At 48.9% G+C, this 23,539-nt stretch overlaps 1 protein-coding gene across 1 annotated transcript in view; it reads right to left on the reverse strand.

Moving 5' to 3' along the window:
• Window positions 1-1,285: 1,285 nt before the first annotated feature.
• MRPS26 (mitochondrial ribosomal protein S26) overlaps window positions 1,286-23,539 on the reverse strand; it is a 49,222-nt gene continuing 26,968 nt past the window's right edge. Inside the window, exons 3-5 of the mRNA XM_088457215.1 lie at window positions 19,142-19,288; window positions 12,679-12,802; window positions 1,286-1,723 (exon numbers count right to left, since the gene is read on the reverse strand). Coding sequence (XP_088313341.1) covers window positions 1,589-1,723; window positions 12,679-12,802; window positions 19,142-19,288 — 406 coding nt within the window. The 3' untranslated portion in view covers window positions 1,286-1,588. The remainder of the gene's footprint in view (window positions 1,724-12,678; window positions 12,803-19,141; window positions 19,289-23,539) is intronic.

Raw genomic sequence — 23,539 nt, forward strand, 5'->3', positions numbered from 1 at the left:
AATAGTGACCTAACCCCCCGGAGCGCCTGTATTACTGTAATCATAGTGACAGCATGGTACCCTCACATGTGATCAGCCTGATACCTGTATAGGTGTGTAATAGTGACCTAACCCCCCGGAGTGCCTGTATTACTGTAATCATAGTGACAGCATGGTACCCTCACATGTGATCAGCCTGATACCTGTATAGGTGTGTAATAGTGACCTAACCCCCCGGAGCGCCTGTATTACTGTAATCATAGTGACAGCATGGTACCCTCACATGTGATCAGCCTGATACCTGTATAGGTGTGTAACAGTGACCTAACCCCCCGGAGCACCTGTATTACTGTAATCATAGTGACAGCATGGTACCCTCACATGTGATCAGCCTGATACCTGTATAGGTGTGTAATAGTGAGCTAACTCCCCGGAGTGCCTGTATTACTGTAATCATAGTGACAGCATGGTACCCTCACATGTGATCAGCCTGATACCTGTATAGGTGTGTAACAGTGACCTAACCCCCCGGAGTGCCTGTATTACTGTAATCATAGTACCCTCACATGTGATCAGCCTGATACCTGTATAGGTGTGTAACAGTGACCTAACCCCCCCGGAGTGCCTGTATTACTGTAATCATAGTGACAGCATGGTACCCTCACATGTGATCAGCCTGATACCTGTATAGGTGTGTAATAGTGAGCTAACTCCCCGGAGTGCCTGTATTACTGTAATCATAGTGACAGCATGGTACCCTCACATGTGATCAGCCTGATACCTGTATAGGTGTGTAACAGTGACCTAACCCCCCCGGAGCGCCTGTATTACTGTAATCATAGTACCCTCACATGTGATCAGCCTGATACCTGTATAGGTGTGTAATAGTGACCTAACCCCCCGGAGCGCCTGTATTACTGTAATCATAGTGACAGCATGGTACCCTCACATGTGATCAGCCTGATACCTGTATAGGTGTGTAACAGTGACCTAACCCCCCGGAGCGCCTGTATTACTGTAATCATAGTACCCTCACATGTGATCAGCCTGATACCTGTATAGGTGGGTAACAGTGACCTAACCCCCCCGGAGTGCCTGTATTACTGTAATCATAGTGACAGCATGGTACCCTCACATGTGATCAGCCTGATACCTGTATAGGTGTGTAACAGTGACCTAACCCCCCGGAGTGCCTGTATTACTGTAATCATAGTGACAGCATGGTACCCTCACATGTGAGTAGTGTGCTGACTTCCGTGACCAAGTGGGTGTATCGGGAGGAAGCAGGAACACGTGACAGCTGTAGCATCAGTAATGGGGGTGCAGGAATTTATTGAAGGTCGCATACAGTAATTTAGGAATCTGTGAGGATCAGAAGAGCTATAATGGGTAATAATCCGCATCGCTCCTTACCTTACATAGATACAGATATGACAGAGCTATGTCCACAGATCCATTCTATGTAATGGTATAGAGAGGGGTCCTTACGCTGGGGATATCTACAATATACATGACAGCGGGATGTTATGGACCCATCTCCCTCGCTGTATCATAGCAGAGTCTGCCTCCATATAGCACCCGCTAGTGACAGTGTTACAGGATGGCGGCGTTAGGACGGGATCGCACCCTCTCGCAGAATCCTCCCCTGTCGGTCCAGGCAGAAGTTATACGATTTAGGGTTGTCCAGAGCAGCCTCAATTCTCTCTGTCAGATTCTCAGGTGTGATGAAGGTTTTGGAGAGTTCCTAAAGGTGTTAAACAATCAGATGTAAGAGTCCAGCAGTAAAGTATTATAAGCAATGTGATATATTGTTACTATTCTATCAGACATTTACACCTAGAGGGACACAGACACGCTGAGCTTTACACACAATAGTCTCACAGTAATAATTACTGATAATAATACACTACAAGCTCGATGTCTGCCTGTCTCCCCCAGCACATGCTCACCCCCCCCCGCCCGTCTCCCCAGCACATGCTCTCCCCCGCCTATCACCCCCACCACATGCTCTCCCCCGCCCCTCTCCCCCAGCACATGCTCCCCCCCCGCCCCTCTCCCCCAGCACATGCTCTCCCCACCCGCCCGTCTCCCCCAGCACATGCTCCCCCCCCCCCCCGCCCGTCTCCCCAGCACATGCTCTCCCCCGCCCGTCTCCCCCAGCACATGCTCCCCCCCGCCCGTCTCCCCCAGCACATGCTCCCCCCCAGCACATGCTCCCCCCCGCCCGTCTCCCCAGCACATGCTCCCCCGCCCCCGCCTGTCACCCCAAGCACATACTCCCCCACCTGTACACAAGCCCAGCACATGCTCCTCCGCCTGTCCATATGCCCCAGCACATGCTCCCCCGCCTGTCAATACGCCCCAGCACTTGCTCCCCCGCCTGTCTATACGCCCCAGCACATGCTCCCCCGCCTGTCCATACGCCCCAGCACATGCTCCCCCGCCTGTACGCATAGTGTTACCACCAGGGATTCATTGTGGGAACTGCTGGATTGTATTACAGAAGTGTGCCATGCTGTTCGCTACCCATTCTCTTCAATAATCCACCACTAATACTGTGCCCGGGCGATCCCCAACCCCGTATCCTCACATCTGGTGGCAGCAGTGGGATAAGTCACAAGCACAGAAGCTGGAAACCAGAGCAGAATGGAGGCAGCGGCACAATCCTATAAAGACCGCAGGAAGGGAGCCCTGCACGAACTCTGCCAAGCGAGGGGCATTAAGTACAAGGCAATGGATGTAAGGTGGTAGCTAATTGCAAAACTGGTGCTATGGGGTCAAGAACACCCTTATGATGAGGAAGAGGACTATGAAGAGTCCGACAAGGAGGAACAAGCGACGGAATGTTTGGAACCCGCACACTCTATGCCAACAGCCGCAGGGAGAGCGGAGGATCAGAGGTGGGATCCCGGGGGGCTAGTACAACCCCGTCTGAAAGCCTTTGGTCAGGGGAAGGTCGCAGAACAATTTGATTGGACAAGTTTGCACCAACAAGCTGTTTGGGACAGTAACATCTATGCTTTAATCCAGTGGTTCTCAAACTCGGTCCTTAGGACCCCACACAGTGCACGTTTTCCAGGTCACCCAGCAGGTGCACAGGTGTAATTATTACTCACTGACATTTTGAAACATCCACAGGTGGAGCCAATTATGTCACTTGTGTTTATGGGAGGAGACCTGGAAAACATGCACTGTTTGGGGTCGTGAGGACAGTTTGAGAACCACTGTATTAGTATTTTAATTCCTTAATATCTTGTGTCAGTAAATGTGTTATGCATTGTATTAGGTTTGTGACTTATGTAGTGTTTTATTATGAGATATCTTAGTAAATGTGTAGTGCTGCAGGGCTTCCATCACCTCTGTCACACACACACCATGAGAAATGGAACAGGTCATTATATATGCATCGCTGCAGGGAAAACGTATGACCAGACTGATCGTGAGGCTCCAACACCGGGAGTCAGGAATTCCATCCATTCTTGTACAGCCAGAAATTCTGGTGACTGACCACCAGCCGCTCCTCTCCTAGTAAGGTACACTGGCCACCTGTAACCATGGGCCTTGCTCTTAGCTGCTCATCAGTATGAAATCTAATTGAGGGGAACAAAACACAGCAATGCTAATGGTCTACCACGTTCTCCCTTGCCACAGTAAGAGGAAGATAAGAGAAGGTCTAGCACAACCTCCTAATTGATAAGTTACCAGTGACCAATAAACTAATGGTCAGAGAATGAAGAAACAATTTGGTTTTATCCAAAGTTTTTGTCTTGGCTCTCAAGGATTGGATCATAGTTGGTGGGACTAGGGTGGGGATACCAGCCAAAACAAAATTCTGCAGAAACTGCATGAAGGCCATTTGGGAGCTGTTGGCAAGAAACTATGCAAAGTATCCTGGAATAGAGAGTGACAAAAGGAGCATCCCAGCTGCATGAAGGTGCACAATGCTCCTCTACATCACTAGGAATGGTCACTCTCCCCATGGCAGGGGGTGCACAATGCTCCTCTACATCATTAGGAACAGTCACTCTCCCCATGGCAGGAGGTGCACAATGCTCCTCCACATCACTAGGAACGGTCACTCTCCCCATGGCAGGGGGTGCACAATGCTCCTCTACATCACTAGGAACGGTCACTCTCCCCATGGCAGGAGGTGCACAATGCTCCTCCACATCACTAGGAACGATCATTCTCCCCATGGCAGGGGGTGCACAATGCTCCTCTACATCACTAGGAATAGCCACTCTGCCCATGGCAGGGGGTGCACAATGCTCCTCTAAATCACTAGGAATGGCCACTCTCCCCATGGCAGGGGGTGCACAATGCTCCTCTACATCACTAGGAATAGCCACTCTGCCCATGGCAGGGGGTGCACAATGCTCCTCTACATCACTAGGAACGGTCACTCTGCCCATGGCAGGGGGTGCACAATGCTCCTCTACATCACTAGGAACGGTCACTCTGCCCATGGCAGGGGGTGCACAATGCTCCTCTACATCACTAGGAATAGCCACTCTGCCCATGGCAGGGGGTGCACAATGCTCCTCTACATCACTAGGAACGGTCACTCTCCCCATGGCAGGGGGTGCACAATGCTCCTCTACATCACTAGGAATAGCCACTCTGCCCATGGCAGGGGGTGCACAATGCTCCTCTACATCACTAGGAACGGTCACTCTCCCCATGGCAGGGGGTGCACAATGCTCCTCTACATCATTAGGAACAGTCACTCTCCCCATGGCAGGGGGTGCACAATGCTCCTCTACATCATTAGGAACAGTCACTCTCCCCATGGCAGGGGGTGCACAATGCTCCTCTACATCATTAGGAATGGTCACTCTCCCCATGGCAGGTGGTGCGCAATGGTCCTCCACATCGTAAGGAATGTCACTCTCCCCATGGCAGGTGGTGCACAATGCTCCTCCACATCATTAGGAATGGTCACTCTCCCCATGGCATATTGTGCCCAATGCTCCTCCACATCGTAAGGAATGGCCACTCTCCCCATGGCAGGTGGTTCACAACCCTCCTCTACATCATTAGGAATGGCCACTCTCCCCATGGCATATTGTGCCCAATGCTCCTCCACATCGTAAGGAATGGTCACTCTCCCCATGGCAGCGGGTGCACAATGCTCTATCCAGATATCAAGACTTACAACAGATGAAGTGTCTACATTTATCTGCAGCAAATTGCCAACTTGACTATCACACTCTAGAGGCTCACCTGCCAATCCCTGAATCTCCCCTCCCAATCCCCGCATCTTTCTCGACCATCCTTGCATCTCCCCTCCCAATGCCCACATCTTTATCGCCCATCCCTGCATCTCTCCTCACAAACCCTGCATCTTTCTCGCCCATCCTCAGTTAGGATCTACATATCCCCCCTGTAACATTTGTGTGCTCAGTTCTTCTGCCTCCACCACCAGCTTTTTTACCTCTTGCCTGGTTATCTCCAGGTGCGTGGATTTAGCGTCAACTTTCAAGCCAGCAGCAGCGGCAGAGTCCTTTTCTTCTGCATTTGGAGCTCCTGGTCATGTGGTTGTAGACGAGTGCACAATGCCAATTAACAGAAGGCACAACTGTAACTGGCGGCAGGATCGGTGTTCGTTCCAGGCGTTGCCGTCTTATAAAGAGAAATCCTCAGCAGACTAAGACTGAAAAATGGCCGCCCATACATTGCCCAATCAAATTTCTTCCTTTGTCAGGCTGCACCAACATTTCCCCAAAAAGTCCATGTTTATTAAAATATTGTCCCTCAAAAAGTCAACTGATCCAGATCCTACCTAAAAACGCAGATAAGGGGGATTATGTGGATAAAATATGTTAGCCCACTCTCCCTATGGCAGGGGTGCACAATGCTCCTCCACATCATTAGGAATGGTCACTCTCCCTATGGCAGGTGGTGCACAATGCTCCTCCACATCATCATAAATTATGAGCAAAATGTACACAAAACATCTAGGAGGGTTTCTATTAGCCCTCTAGATGCGAAGCGAACGTTTCATCCTACAGAAGTGGCCGGGCAGATTACTATGATACCCTGTATAATCTTCCAGCTGCATCCTCTCATCCACATCCAGGTAAGCATAAAATGTGATTTTTTTTTTACAATCTTGCAATTTGCCCCAACTGCATCACTTAACAAAGACACATCTATGGGAGAGATTACCGACGCCTTCAAGCAAATGCGGCACTCGGCGTCTTCAGCGACTTTACAGCTCTTTATTATAAAACATTTCAGTGTCTTTGGGTCCCTGCTCTTCTGGGTCTGCCTAACACTCTGCTCCAGGCTGGAGTTGATGAGGCCATCACAAAAACAATTATTATAGTCGTTCCAGAACCAGAACACGATCCTATAGAATTGCCGGCGAAAGGTGGATTTCACTCTTAAATGCAGATTTCAAACGCTTTGACAAAATATTAACAAATAGACTGAGATCGGTCATAGCTTCCACAGTTTACCCGGATGAAGTCGGTTACATTTCCAACAAGCAATTTGCAGATAACACCAGGGAAAATTATTGATCTAATGTATGTAGCTGATAAAATCGATCTCTTCAGATACTGGTGGTGGCACTCGATGCTTTGGCAGGGTGGCATGGGCCTTTATGCAAAAGACCTTGATGGGCTTGGGGGTCAGTGGTGCCTCGCCTCACTATCATAATCAATCACTTCAGGGCTCGCTAACCGCTTCATCAACGTCCTTCCCGTAATATGTCCGCTCAAGGTGGAGCCCTTGGAGACTCGTATCAGTCTTACCACAGACATTCGTAGCATCACTGCTTGTCCCCGAGAGCACCAGAGACACCGGTGAGGTCATACTGACAGTCACCACACTGCCCAATTTACCAAAATAAACACAGATCTGTAGCCATCTAATAATAGAATCAATGCTGAGAAGTCTGGGATCGGATATTAAAATATACCGTCTGGTTCTTCTGCAATCACTGAATCCAGCCCCACAAGCCCAGATCACTGGGGATACACCCAAATAGATGAGACTTGCCTAGGCGGTTTTCTTCCAGAACTCCAGACTTGGCTTGGAATAGAGCCATCTCTTCCTGCCATGTCCTCCCCAGGCTCCATTACCTCTGGCGGAAACTCCCTATACACATCCTGCCCTAAATCTGTAAACCCTTGTACAGGAATCACTCAAACTTCCTGAGAGATGGCAAAAAAAAAAAAAAGGCTCTGACAGAGCAAAGGGATAACCAGCCTCATGTAACGTTACAGTAAACACCCATCTCAATGCCTCCTATGGCACTGCCCACCATCTCACAGGGCAGGGACACTCACCATACAGCCTATTATGGGCACCACCCCAGCAGAGGGAAACTGTTTCCGCACACCCTCTCCTAGCTCCACTGTGGTATAACCAACATATTCCGCCCATTAGCAAAAAGCTTCTTTCATTATCTGCAATATTTCTGCTGTCATGGAAACACTACGAGATCTGGTCTCTGCACTACTGTCACACAATCATCCTCTCACAGAAGAACTAGCCTGGGAGAGAGTCAGGACCCTGAGGAATGGTCTAAAATAGAAAGTGAAATAGCTCAAAGCTCAATTTGTGTGGATTAAAGAAACGCGTTGCAGGATATTCGCTCAGTGGTATCAGGGGAAATAACTGCATCCACTATATTTCCCCTAACACATCAGACTGGCACGCCTAGGAACAGACAGACATAATATGCTGGCATGCCTAGGGGCGGACAGACCGACCTTACAGGCTGGCATGCCTAGGGGCGGACAGACCGACCTTACAGGCTGGCATGCCTAGGGGCGGACAGACCGACCTTACAGGCTGGCATGCCTAGGGGCGGACAGACCGACCTTACAGGCTGGCATGCCTAGGGGCGGACAGACCGACCTTACAGGCTGGCATGCCTAGGGGCGGACAGACCGACCTTACAGGCTGGCATGCCTAGGGGCGGACAGACCGACCTTACAGGCTGGCATGCCTAGGGGCGGACAGACCGACCTTACAGGCTGGCATGCCTAGGGGCGGACAGACCGACCTTACAGGCTGGCATGCCTAGGGGCGGACAGACCGACCTTACAGGCTGGCATGCCTAGGGGCGGACAGACCGACCTTACAGGCTGGCATGCCTAGGGGCGGACAGACCGACCTTACAGGCTGGCATGCCTAGGGGCGGACAGACCGACCTTACAGGCTGGCATGCCTAGGGGCGGACAGACCGACCTTACAGGCTGGCATGCCTAGGGGCGGACAGACCGACCTTACAGGCTGGCATGCCTAGGGGCGGACAGACCGACCTTACAGGCTGGCATGCCTAGGGGCGGACAGACCGACCTTACAGGCTGGCATGCCTAGGGGCGGACAGACCGACCTTACAGGCTGGCATGCCTAGGGGCGGACAGACCGACCTTACAGGCTGGCATGCCTAGGGGCGGACAGACCGACCTTACAGGCTGGCATGCCTAGGGGCGGACAGACCGACCTTACAGGCTGGCATGCCTAGGGGCGGACAGACCGACCTTACAGGCTGGCATGCCTAGGGGCGGACAGACCGACCTTACAGGCTGGCATGCCTAGGGGCGGACAGACCGACCTTACAGGCTGGCATGCCTAGGGGCGGACAGACCGACCTTACAGGCTGGCATGCCTAGGGGCGGACAGACCTTATATGCTGGCATGCCTAGGGGCGGACAGACCTTATATGCTGGCATGCCTAGGGGCGGACAGACCTTATATGCTGGCATGCCCAGGGACAGACCTTATATGCTGGCATGCCTAGGGACAGACAGACCGACCTTACAGGCTGGCATGCCTAGGGGCGGACAGACCTTATATGCTGGCATGCCTAGGGGCGGACAGACCTTATATGCTGGCATGCCTAGGGGCGGACAGACCTTATATGCTGGCATGCCCAGGGACAGACCTTATATGCTGGCATGCCTAGGGACAGACAGACGGACCTTATATGCTGGCATGCCTAGGGGCGGACAGACCTTATATGCTGGCAAGCCTAGGGACGGACAGACCTTATATGCTGGCAAGCCTAGGGACGGACAGACCTTATATGCTGGCAAGCCTAGGGACGGACAGACCTTATATGCTGGCAAGCCTAGGGACGGACAGACCTTATATGCTGGCATGCCCAGGGACAGACCTTATATGCTGGCATGCCTAGGGACAGACAGACGGACCTTATATGCTGGCATGCCTAGGGACAGACAGACGGACCTTATATGCTTGCATGCCTATGGACAGACAGACAGACCTTATATGCTGGCATGCCTAGGGACAGACAGACGGACCTTATGCTGGCATGCCTACAAAGATATATACCCTACTGCAGATGAGGTGGTCCTGCTATATACATGATCTGATAAGAGCTGTCGCCACTATACAGGATTGCAGTACCCTCTGTACACCACGCTTCCTAGGCTCATCTCACAGTATTCTAAAACTACTTAAACATTCTAAATGGAACCAAATGGCAAAGTCTTAGCTTATTATTAACATTTCACTTGTACAATACAGTGGAATAAGCTGTAGCTAAATATTTGGGATGCAGCCTCTATGCTCGGTGCATATTCTGAATGGAGAGTTTTACAGACAGATTTTTCTTTCCTTGAGTCTCAGGATTCACCAAATTTTTTGCAGCTTCTCTAACGCTTTATCATTGTCCTGTATCTGATCCTACTTGTTATTTATATTAGGCAGCTTCTCTAACGCTTTATCATTGTCCTGTATCTGATCCTACTTGTTATTTATATTAGGCAGCTTCTCTAACGCTTTATCATTGTCCTGTATCTGATCCTACTTGTTATTTAGATTAGGCAGCTTCTCTAACGCTTTATCATTGTCCTGTATCTGATCCTACTTGTTATTTATATTAGGCAGCTTCTCTAACGCTTTATCATTGTCCTGTATCTGATCCTACTTGTTATTTATATTAGGCAGCTTCTCTAACGCTTTATCATTGTCCTGTATCTGATCCTACTTGTTATTTATATTAGGCAGCTTCTCTAACGCTTTATCATTGTCCTGTATCTGATCCTACTTGTTATTTATATTAGGCAGCTTCTCTAACGCTTTATCATTGTCCTGTATCTGATCCTACTTGTTATTTATATTAGGCAGCTTCTCTAACGCTTTCTCGCTGTTCTGGGACGTATTTTGTGCAACATTGACTTTTCTTGTATTCCACCGAAAAATTTTCAAAAGAAAAAAAAAACACTTCTCAAAATAAACTTTAGACGCGACAAAACATAGTATTTACCACTTGCCTGGCACGGTCATATCAGATACGACCATACCAGACTGGGCTTTCCCTGACATGTTCGTATCTGATACGAACAGTCAGAAACACACAATGGGCGGCTGCTGGAAGTTAACTTAGAGCAGCCGCCCATCTCAGAGGAACCTGCTGGTCCCTCTACACCTGGCGCCTCCTCCTCTGTGTCCCGATCACTGCTGGCCACAGTGACCGGGCAAAATATATACAGTAATAAAACACATACATATATATATATCAGGTGCATAAATATTGGGACATTGACAGAATTTTCATATTTTGGCCTCTATTCACCACCACAATGGCTTTGAAATGAAACAAACAAGATGTGATTTACCTGCAGACTTTCAGATTTAATCTGAGGGTAATTAAATCCAAATCAGGTGAATGGTGTAGGAATTACAACGGTTTCTATATGTGCCTCCCACTTTTTAAGGGGCCAAAAGTAATGGGACTATCAACTCAAAAGCTATTTCATGGACAGGTGTGGGCTATTCCCTCGTTATTTCATTATCAATTAAGCAGGTAAAAGGTCTGGAGTTGATTCTAGGTGTGACATTTGCATTTGGAATCAGTTGCTGTCGACTCTCAATATGAGATCCAAAGAGCTGTCACTATCAGTGAAGCCATCATTAGGCTGAAAAATCAAAACAAACCCATCAGAGAGATAGCAAAAACATTAGGTGTGGCCAAATCAACTGTTTGGAACATTCTTAAAAAGAAAGAATGCACCGGAGAGCTCAGCAACACCAAAAGACCCGGAAGACCACGGAAAACAACTGTGGTGGATGACAGAAGAATTATTTCCCTGGTGAAAAAAAAACCCCTTCACAACAGTTGGCCAAATCAAGAACACTCTCCAGGAGGTAGGTGTATATGTGTCAAAGTCAACAATCAAGAGAAGACTTCACAAGAGTGAATATAGAGGGTTCACCACAAGATGTAAACCATTGGTGAGCCACAAAAACAGGAAGACCAGATTAGAGTTTGCCAAACAACATCTAAAAAAGCCATTACAGTTCTGGAACAACATCCTATGGACAGATGAGACAAAGATCAACTTGTACCAGAGTGATGGGAAGGGAAGAGTATGGAGAAGGAAAGGAACTGCTCATGATCCAAAACATACCACCTCATCAGTGAAGCATGGTGGTGGTAGTGTCATGGCGTGGGCATGTATGGCTGCCAATGGAACTGGTTCCCTTGTATTTACTGATGATGTGACTGCTGACAAAAGCAGCATAATGAATTCTGAAGTGTTTCGGGCAATATTATATGCTCATATTCAGTCAAATGCTTCAGAACTCATTGGACAGCGCTTCACAGTGCAGATGGACAATGACCCGAAGCATACTGCAAAAGCAACCAAAGAGTTTTTTAAGGCTAAAAAGTGGAATGTTATGCAATGGCCAAGTCAGTCCCCTGACCTGAATCCGATTGAGCATGCATTTCACTTGATGAAGACAAAACTGAAGGGAAAATGCCCCAAGAACAAGCAGGAACTGAAGACATTTGCAGTAGAGGCCTGGCAGAGCATCACCAGGGGTGAAACCCAGCATCTGGTGATGTCTATGCGTTCCAGACTTCAGGCTGTAATTACCTGCAAAGGATTTGCAACAAAGTATTAAAAAGTGAAAGTTAGATTTAGGATTGTTTAGTTTGTCCCATTACTTTTGGCCTCTTAAAAAGTGGGAGGCACATATAGAAACCGTTGTAATTCCTACACCGTTCACCTGATTTGGATGTAATTACCCCCAAATTAAATCTGAAAGTCTGCAGGTAAATCACATCTTGTTTGTTTCATTTCAAAGCCATTGTGGTGGTGACTAGAGGCCAAAATATGAAAATTCTGTCAATGTCCCAATATTTATGCACCCGACTGTATGTATGTAATAATTATTGTTAGTTATTATGGTAAGGGCAGAGCCCCTGTGAAATAAAAATTTATTTATATATATATCAGAGCCTCTGTTTAGAAATGGCAACCGACCATAGATGGTTTGCAAACATCGATGGTCTGACTGAAAACAAGTCGTTTGCCATTGCTGGTGGCCATAAATGTTGCACCATCGATGGCAACCATCAGTTTAGGAAACATCAGCAGTTAGTCTACACAGATCTTGACCATTCGCTAAACAATTGATGGCTTCTAACGATGTTTGAACCATCGATGGTACAGCTGTCAATGGCCATCACTACAGTAGAACATAAAAATTGCTATTTTTATGGTATACTGGGTTTGTAAAAATTAATATTTTTTTCAATTAAAATAGTGATGGATAAGTTTAAAATTATGTTCTTGACCTAATTCAATCATAAAAGAAAACGACAATTTTGGAGCGGTTTTTGGAAAAAGAATTAGTCAGTTAAATGGTTAAACAATAAAATGTTCAAGACAGAGGGGGGACCAAAACCAAGAGGACTTTCCCAGTTACCTGCAGCATTTCTATCTCCTTTTCTCTCTCCTGAATCTGATCCAGCTCGGTTACACCATTAAGCCTGGTAGCCTCTTCCTTCTGCTGGAGATAGGCTTTCTCCTCCAACCTGAGACGCTCCACCCTACAGAACGGACATACAAGTCAGGCGTAACATTCTGGGGTACTGTGCTCAGGACAGCGGCCAGTGATGCAGTATTGGGGTCACCGTACAGATTGGCCAGGTTTAAATAAATAACTAAAGCTTTAATAATGTCAGCATAAATATCCAGGATATAATAAACAGCCTAGCCCCCACTCCGGTCCCTAACCCACTGCCTCAGCCCTCTCTATCAAGGGGCATGTAGTCTGCAAACAACCCCCCACAGTCTCTCTAGCTCCAGCCTGCTCCTCGCAGGTGTGACCATCCGGCCTGGCTGCCTCAGCTCCACCCTTCAGGGCAACCCGTAGGTGTGGTCACAGCCCGGTATAAAGGTGTGTGGGCGTATCCCTCCATCACAGACTCAGCGGCTCCCCAGCGCCCCCTAGCCTCATTCTGCCACAGACTTTACTAAGTCAGCCCACCTGACACCCATCTAAATTGGTCATGTGTTCCAGATTAATCCAATCATCTCTTGGACTCTATTAGTAATTATACCCTCCATTCACACATGGAAATCCAGAACGGTCCATTTCCTCACTGACGGCATGCAAGTAAGACTAGAATATAGAGTGACGTAATAAACCAGATGGGTTCTCTACTGCCAACAGTGTATCGCTAGGAGACCACATACATATATACATACATACATACATACATGTCAGGATGTCATCTTCTTCACTAAAGGAACCATCTTGTGATATTTATTAAGACAAGTGTGGCCGGAGGCAGGCCACACGGGGTTAATGGCTGCCACAGCACTGAAGTGGTTAACCCCCGTGCTGTGCCGCCATTTTTAAAAGGACAAAAAGGCGCCAGGCGCCCATTGTAAATGTATACTCTGCGCTACGCGCTGAGTGTAGGTAGAGTGTGTCATGGCCACTGCGGGACAGGGATAGCCAGCTCCCACTGCGACCAACGCTGAAACCGTTAAAGTGGACAGTGTAAAAGCACACTGCACATGGTTCATAGTAACTGTATTAAAGTATATATGTATTGCTGTAATGCACTGCAGCTGATCTGCAATGCATTAGTGCATGAAGCAACGTATATTTAATAGGCTATGCACTATATGGTTTAAATGTATATTTTGTATAGAAAATGCACTTATAGAAATGTAAAATGTCTTGACCTTGGAGACAAACTGCTGGTTAGACGTCCTCACCTAGGGATGGATATGGTAATTACCCTATAGCCTGGCAGTGGGGAGGGATATGGTAATGACCCTAGCCTGGCAGTAGGGATGGATATGGTAATGACCCTATAGCCTGGCAGTAGGGATGGATATGGTAATTACCCTATAGCCTGGCAGTGGGGATGGATATGGTAATGACCCTATAGCCTGGCAGTGGGGAGGGATATGGTAATGACCCTATAGCCTGGCAGTAGGGATGGATATGGTAATGACCCTATAGCCTGGCAGTAGGGATGGATATGGTAATTACCCTATAGCCTGGCAGTAGGGATGGATATGGTAATTACCCTATAGCCTGGCAGTAGGGATGGATATGGTAATTACCCTATAGCCTGGCAGTAGGGATGGATATGGTAATTACCCTATAGCCTGGCAGTGGGGATGGATATGGTAATGACCCTATAGCCTGGCAGTGGGGATGGATATGGTAATGACCCTATAGCCTGGCAGTGGGGATGGATATGGTAATGACCCTATAGCCTGGCAGTGGGGATGGATATGGTAATTACCCTATAGCCTGGCAGTGGGGATGGATATGGTAATTACCCTATAGCCTGGCAGTGGGGATGGATATGGTAATTACCCTATAGCCTGGCAGTAGGGATGGATATGGTAATTACCCTAGCCTGGCAGTGGGGGGTTAGGTGGTGACTGAAGAAGCCTTTCCTATGTAATGCGGGCTAGGGAGACTCCTGTGTGTCTGTGTATGATACCAAGCATAGTTGTAAAAGACAATTTGTTTGTGGTTAGGAAGCTTCTATGTTGTGTAAGACTCAGAAAGCCCAAACTGGTTTAGTCATAGACGTGTGAAGAGACGAATGCAATAGGGATTTGCATTATATTTACCTTTTCAGAAACAGTATATGTAACTCAGTCTGTGCTGAGGAAACCAAATGTTTTTGGGTGGTATCGAGGAAATTGATTTCATTTCTGTGAAATGTAAGACGTATTTATTTATGTTCTATGAGAGAGCCTGATTGGCTGGAAGGAGCACAGGGTGGATTTGCCCGCCCCCCTGTGATGTTGTGTGTAAGAATGACATAAAAAGAGGGACTGTGAGCCCTGTATGTGTACAACCCTGTAACTTCTGTGTGGAGGAGACCTGCTGATAAGATTCCTGTATGTGGTACATCTTTGAAAATCCTTTGTGGAGAATTGCTGTTTGATTTCTGTGTGATATTCCCCGTCAGACGGAAGGGAGGGTCTTCTTTAAGACATTGAGCAAATAAACACTGTTTGCCTTTACCAATTGTACCTCAATCCTGCGACCAACAGAATTGCGCCAAAACGCTATTCCGTTCACTTGCTGTTCTGGGTAAGAGCTCCGTGTCTCCAAGTTCAAGCCTTCTGCCAGCTACCGTGCAGACCTGGTCCATTGCCAGGGATCAGGTGGGAACAGCCGACACCAAACAGGAGGTGTGTCTGCAGTTAATCAAACGCATACGCAGCAGAAGCGGTTCCAGGTGCTGACGTAGGAGCCTGAGGGTACCTAATAAGCGGTTCCAAACGCCGATGGTAGAGTTTGGTGGTGGCAGCATCGTTAAACGCCCACGGCGCAGTGGGCGGAGTCAGTGACAGGCAGTCACTGACGGTGAGTGGGAGTCCAAAAGCGCTAACCCGTGACCAGGGCCTGCCTAGGCAAAAGGCGTCCGGTCACATCAAGTATTAGAATTGCTTAGCACTGTATAATCATAGCCTTGATCAGTATGATTTATACAAATGCTGGAACATTTTGGACACATGTAACTACAGAATTTGCCCTTGTAAAGAAAGACTGAATTGTGATAAGAAAGAATATAAAGTCTATTGTGTTCATGATTATATATTGTTATACTATGTATCAATGTGCAGGCCTAACATATTCCACACTCATATCTATAGATTGTAAGTTTGCGAGCAGGGCCCTCTTACATACATACATGCATGTATGTATGTATGTAGTGTAATACTGCCCTCTAGTGACAATATATTATGCTTAATGATTAGTTAAACAATGAGCCAAAGAGGAGCCGAATACAGTAACATGATTGGTTAAGCCAGGGCCGATCACGCTCTCAGAGAAAGCTTACATAGATGTATAAAACCTCTGTTCGGAGAAATAACAGCGGGGAATTCTATATACGCACAAATGCCGGCATGTGTCGATTTCTCACCAGTAGCTACTGCAAGATAACAGGATTTAGGGTCCCTGTCTATTCTGCTGGAGCCCAGATGAGGATCCAGATTTGACACATGTAACACTGGAATGTAGAGGTACCTAATAAATCATACACACACTTCTAGTGATATGTAATGTACAGGAGGGTACAGGGCAGGCTGAGGTGACCGCTGTATGTGACAGGTGTGCTGCACTGAGCTGTTAGCCCCTATCCCCTCCCCTGTACTGCTGGGTGATGTGAGGAGGTGAGAGGAGATGGGGGGTGATGGTGCCATGTGATATGTAATGTACAGGATAGTACAGGACAGGCTGAGGTGATCGCTGTATGTGACAGGTGTGCTGCACTGAGCTGTTACCCTCTCTCCCCTCCCCTGTACTGCTGGGTGATGTGAGGAGGTGAGAGGAGATGGGGGGAGATGGTGCCATGTGATATGTAATGTACAGGACAGGCTGAGGTGACCGCTGTATGTGACAGGTGTGCTGCACTGAGCTGTTACCCTCTCTCCCCTCCCCTGTACTGCTGGGTGATGCGAGGAGGTGAGAGGAGATGGGGGGTGATGGTGCCATGTGATATGTAATGTACAGGAGGGTACAGGACAGGCTGAGGTGACCGCTGTATGTGACAGGTGTGCTGCACTGAGCTGTTACCCCCTCTCCCCTCCCCTGTACTGCTGGGTGATGTGAGGAGGAGAGAGGAGATGGGGGGTGATGGTGCCATGTGATATGTAATGTACAGGATAGTACAGGGCAGGCTGAGGTGACCGCTGTATGTGACAGGTGTGCTGCACTGAGCTGTTACCCCCTCTCCCCTCCCCTGTACTGCTGGGTGATGTGAGGAGGTGAGAGGAGATGGGGGGTGATGGTGCCATGTGATATGTAATGTACAGGAGGGTACAGGACAGGCTGAGGTGATCGCTGTATGTGACAGGTGTGCTGCACTGAGCTGTTACCCCCTCTCCCCTCCCCTGTACTGCTGGATGATGTGAGGTGGTGAGAGGAGACGGGGGGTGATGGTGCCATGTGATATGTAATGTACAGGAGGGTACAGGACAGGCTGAGGTGATCGCTGTATGTGACAGGTGTGCTGCACTGAGCTGTTACCCCCTCTCCCCTCCCCTGTACTGCTGGGTGATGCGAGGAGGTGAGAGGAGATGGGGGGTGATGGTGCCATGTGATATGTAATGTACAGGACAGGCTGAGGTGACCGCTGTATGTGACAGGTGTGCTGCACTGAGCTGTTACCTCCTCTCCCCTCCCCTGTACTGCTGGGTGATGTGAGGAGGTGAGAGGAGATGGGGGGAGATGGTGCCATGTGATATGTAATGTACAGGACAGGCTGAGGTGACCGCTGTATGTGACAGGTGTGCTGCACTGACCTGTTACCCTCTCTCCCCTCCCCTGTACTGCTGGGTGATGTGAGGAGGTGAGAGGAGATGGGGGTGATGGTGCCATGTGATATGTAATGTACAGGAGGGTACAGGACAGGCTGAGGTGACCGCTGTATGTGACAGGTGTGCTGCACTGAGCTGTTACCCTCTCTCCCCTCCCCTGTACTGCTGGGTGATGTGAGGAGGTGAGAGGAGATGGGGGGTGATGGTGCCATGTGATATGTAATGTACAGGATAGTACAGGGCAGGCTGAGGTGACCGCTGTATGCGACAGGTGTGCTGCACTGAGCTGTTACCCCCTCTCCCCTCCCCTGTACTGCTGGGTGATGTGAGGAGGTGAGAGGAGATGGGGGTGATGGTGCCATGTGATATGTAATGTACAGGATAGTACAGGACAGGCTGAGGTGACCGCTGTATGTGACAGGTGTGCTGCACTGAGCTGTTACCCCCTCTCCCCTCCCCTGTACTGCTGGGTGATGTGAGGAGGTGAGAGGAGATGGGGGGTGATGGTGCCATGTGATATGTAATGTATAGGATAGTACAGGACAGGCTGAGGTGACCGCTGTATGTGACAGGTGTGCTGCACTGAGCCCTTACCTCCTCTCCCCTCCCCTGTACTGCTGGGTGATGTGAGGAGGAGAGAGGAGATGGGGGGTGATGGTGCCATGTGATATGTAATGTACAGGACAGGCTGAGGTGACCGCTGTATGTGACAGGTGTGCTGCACTGAGCTGTTACCCCCTCTCCCCTCCCCTGTACTGCTGGGTGATGTGAGGAGGTGAGAGGAGATGGGGGGTGATGGTGCCATGTGATATGTAATGTACAGGATAGTACAGGACAGGCTGAGGTGACCGCTGTATGTGACAGGTGTGCTGCACTGAGCTGTTACCCCCTCTCCCCTCCCCTGTACTGCTGGGTGATGTGAGAGGAGATGGGGGGTGATGGTGCCATGTGATATGTAATGTACAGGACAGGCTGAGGTGACCGCTGTATGTGACAGGTGTGCTGCACTGAGCTGTTACCCCCTCTCCCCTCCCCTGTACTGCTGGGTGATGTGAGGAGGTGAGAGGAGATGGGGGGTGATGGTGCCATGTGATATGTAATGTACAGGATAGTACAGGACAGGCTGAGGTGACCGCTGTATGTGACAGGTGTGCTGCACTGAGCTGTTACCCCCTCTCCCCTCCCCTGTACTGCTGGGTGATGTGAGGAGGTGAGAGGAGATGGGGGGTGATGGTGCCATGTGATATGTAATGTACAGGATAGTACAGGACAGGCTGAGGTGACCGCTGTATGTGACAGGTGTGCTGCACTGAGCTGTTACCCCCTCTCCCCTCCCCTGTACTGCTGGGTGATGTGAGAGGAGATGGGGGGTGATGGTGCCATGTGATATGTAATGTACAGGACAGGCTGAGGTGACCGCTGTATGTGACAGGTGTGCTGCACTGAGCTGTTACCCCCTCTCCCCTCCCCTGTACTGCTGGGTGATGTGAGGAGGTGAGAGGAGATGGGGGGTGATGGTGCCATGTGATATGTAATGTATAGGATGGTACAGGGCAGGGCTGGGAATGTTCCTCGCTCACCTTCGGTATAGGGCAACGTTGTTCTCCTCTCTATTCCAAGCCATTAGAGCCAGGTGTTCCTCCTGTTCCTGTTGAATTCGTTTCTCTGCAAATGACCCCACTTGTTCCTCATAGCGTGACTTCAACATCTCCTCCTTAAACTCTGCCCTGCAGGTACAGAGAAGCATATATCACTCTCTTACATTAAATCCTTCTCTCCGTATCATTGGGGTGCACTGACCATGGGCCATGTGCTCTCATTCATAACTTCCGCACTATATTCAATATATTTTGTGCTCCCTCCTCCTTTGTACACTCACCCTGAGAGAGGGGAGGCGGCTGCTTCAATTCTTAAGAATATCAAAGTGCCAGGCTCCACTCATCACCCGTCTATACCCCCAGTGCAACTCCAGTGTCCCCCCCCCTCCACCACAGTGCAACTCCAGTGCCCCCCCCCTCCACCACAGTGCATCCCCAGTGCCCCCCCCTCCACCACAGTGCATCCCCAGTGCCCCCCCCTCCACAACACAGTGCAACTCCAGTGCCCCCCCCCTCCACCACAGTGCAACTCCAGTGCCGCCCCCCTCCCCCACAGTGCAACCCCAGTGCCGCCCCCCTCCCCCAGTGCAACCCCAGTGCCGCCCCCCTCCCCCACAGTGCAACCCCAGTGCCGCCCCCCTCCCCCACAGTGCAACCCCAGTGCCGCCCCCCTCCCCCACAGTGCAACTCCAGTGCCGCCCCCCTCCCCCACAGTGCAACTCCAGTGCCCCCCCGCCTGACACTGCAACTCCAATTATCCAGAGTGCAACCCCAGTGCCGCCCCTCCCCCACAGTGCAACCCCAGTGCCCCCCCGCCTGACACTGCAACTCCAATTACCCAGAGTGCAACCCCAGTGCCCCCCCCCGCCTGACAGTGCAACCCCAGTGCCTCCGCCTGTTATGGGTGAACAAAAAGGCTGCCAAGGAGCCATACTTGTTGTGACCGGACGCCTTTCGACTAGGCTGGCCCTGGTCACGGGTTAGCGCTTTTGGACTCCCAGACAGTGACCGCCTGTCACTGACTCCGCCCACTGCGCCATGGGCATGTAACGATGCTGCCACCACCAAACTCTACCATCGGCGTTTGGAACCACTTTTTACGTTACCCTCAGGCTCCTACGTCGGTACCTGGAACCGCTTCTGCTGCGTATGCGTTTGACTAACTGAGGACACACCTCCTGTTTGGTGTCGGCTGTTCCCACCTGATCCCTCGCAATGGACCAGGTCTGCACGGTAGCTGGCAGAGGGCTTGAACTTGGAGCTCTTACCCAGAACAGCAGGAGAACGGAATAGCGTTTTGCGCAATTATGTTGGTTGCAGGATTGAGATACAATTGAATTCAGGCAAGGTGTTTATTGCTCAATGTCTTAAAGAAGTCCCTCCCTTCTGTCTGACGGGGAATATCACACAGAAATCAAACAGCAATTCTCCACAAAGGATTTCCAAAGATGTACCACATACAGGAATCTTATCAGCAGGTCTCCTACTCATAGATGTTACAGGGTTGTACACATACAGGGCTCACAGTCCCTCTTTTTATGTCATTCTTACACACAACATCACAGGGGGGCAAATCCACCCTGTGCTCCTTCCAGCCAATCAGGCTATCTCATAGAACATAAATTAACAACATATTACATTTCAAAGGAGTCTCTCAATATCCTCCTTCCTAATCCACCAACACAAACTGATTTATCATACATTATACTGTCTCCTATAATGTTGGTATAACATCACAGGAAATAGTAATTTACATTCATCCTTATCAATCAGTTTGGCATTTCCAACCTTAACACTATTCAGTGACATCCAAAAGGTTCTTAAAAACAAATTGTCTTTTCAAAGTAAGTTCTGTACATGTAGTGTTTGGCTATATGACACCATTCACACCTTCATACAGAGAACTTCCAGTCACCCTATTCATCACACCTCCTGCTAAGGGAATCACAATCAGCATCTTGTTTCTGCAACAATCATGAAAAAAAACAAACTTTTCCCCCAGAAATGCACACACACAGGAGATAGTCTCAGGCCTCTTGACTTAAATGTTACAGCCTTCTAAAACAACTTATACCATCCTTATAAGTGCATTTTCTCTACAAAATATACATTTAAACCATATAGTGCATAGCCTACTAAATATACATTGCTTCATGCACTAATGCAGTGCAGATCAGCTGCAGTGCATTACAGCAATACATATATACTTTAATACAGTTTATTATAAACCATGTGCAGTGTGCTTTTACACTGTCCTTTTAAAAATTGCGCAACGGCATGAGGGTTAATCCCCTCAATGCCTTGGCAGCCATTTTAATCACGTGTGGTCGGCCTCCGGCCACACTTGTATTTGCTTTTCATGTATGTCAGTATTTAGAAGCGTATAAACCAGAATGAATTGTACCAGCGAGGGAGTGTGTCCTTTGCTCACATTCCCACCATAGATTTGTATAAGCCAATACTGTGTGCCTTGTGTTTGCAGGAGATATATACAATTGTAACATTAGATGCACTAAATGTTGCTATTCACACATTCTCATGCAACAGAACAATAAACCTTACACAATTCTATGCATTGTAGGTTACAGAGAATTCTACAATCCCATGGTTAATTCCATCACTATAATAATAAATTAGGCATTACTGCCCCCTATTGTTATTAAAAGTAGGGTATCAACATACGGAACATTCAAAGGGAGACAATATTATCCTGCCACGCCCACCACGCAGGGTATAATCTGGGTTTACAGGTGTAACAGCTTGGCCTTGTGGGAAGAGCGTAATCAGACTACGTGTCTTCCAATTGAATCTGTAGTCCTTTGCCGTGAACATGAGTGCCTAGAGTCATTGCTAAACCCCTTTTACACCGGAGCTAAAACCCGGGTTATTGCAGGGGTAACCCGGGCAGCTCCCTGGTGTAAAAGGGGAGAGGATTGGATCATCGGGTTGAGTGACCCGGAAATCCAACTCTAGGTAACTAGCAGGGTATAACATGGGCGTAGCCCGCGAAACCCTGCTGTGACAACAGCGCCCTCCGGGTTACGATGACCTGGAGTGCGCTACTAGCCAGCCGATTGGTCCGGCTTCAGTGGTGTTTGGCGATTAAGTCATCTCCAAGCGACCACTTTCACGCCGGGAAAGCCCGGTCTATGCAGACACGACTGCGGTGTGAGCGGCACTGACTCGGGAATATCCCGAGTCGGCGCCGGCTAAATTCCGGGTCTGATCCGGATAGGAACCCTGTTCCAACTCTGAGTCAGACTCAGAATATTGGTGGAAAAGGGGTATTAGTGTCCTGTGGGGGGAGCATTAGTGCACAGCGCGTCGCCCGCCTGACATCTGTGGTCTCATAGCGAGAGGAGGGCGCCCAAACTGATTTGTTGTAACACTTGCCGTATCCAGAAGACAGTATAGAAGCTTTACTGCAGCTAAGTGTCTATGAGCATTGTTTGTGTATTCACATTAATATTTATACTAACACATTGTTTATATATTGTATATTCACATTAATATTTATACTAACACATTGTTTATATATTGTATATTCACATTAATATTTATACTAACACAATGTTTATATATTGTATATTCACATTAATATTTATACTAACACATTGTTTATATATTGTATATTCACATTAATATTTATACTAACACAATGTTTGAATGTTACCAATATCTGTACTATATATTTAGTGTGGTTACTTATATTCATTAATAGTTGTATTTACCCTTATACCTATATAAATTGTTAGAGAAGTTGATTTATACTCTGTTTTCAGTTATATTTTATATATTTAGTGTGTTACTTATATTTATATAATCAGTTCATTTGAAATCATTTACTTACATTTTTTAACCTTTTAATAAATAACCTTTAAATTTGAATAACTGTTTTAAGTGGTTTCATTGACCTTTCGTATCCAAAGAACATTCCACCGGTTACACTGCAACTCCAGTGCTCCCCCCCACCTGACCCTGCAACTCCAGTGCGGGCGCCCCCCCCCCGTCACTGCAACTCCAGTGCGGGCGCCCCCCCCCCCGTCACTGCAACTCCAGTGCGGGCGCCCCCCCCCCCCGTCACTGCAACTCCAGTGCGGGCGCCCCCCCCCGTCACTGCAACTCCAGTGCGGGCGCCCCCCCCCCCGTCACTGCAACTCCAGTGCGGGCGCCCCCCCCCGTCACTGCAACTCCAGTGCGGGCGCCCCCCCCCGTCACTGCAACTCCAGTGCGGGCGCCCCCCCCCGTCACTGCAACTCCAGTGCGGGCGCCCCCCCCCCGTCACTGCAACTCCAGTGCGGGCGCCCCCCCCCCCCCGTCACTGCAACTCCAGTGCGGGCGCCCCCCCCCCCCCGTCACTGCAACTCCAGTGCGGGCGCC

The sequence above is a fragment of the Taudactylus pleione genome, unplaced genomic scaffold (genome assembly GCF_031769625.1).
Source record: "Taudactylus pleione unplaced genomic scaffold, aTauple2 ptg000747l, whole genome shotgun sequence".
NCBI lineage: Eukaryota > Metazoa > Chordata > Amphibia > Anura > Myobatrachidae > Taudactylus > Taudactylus pleione.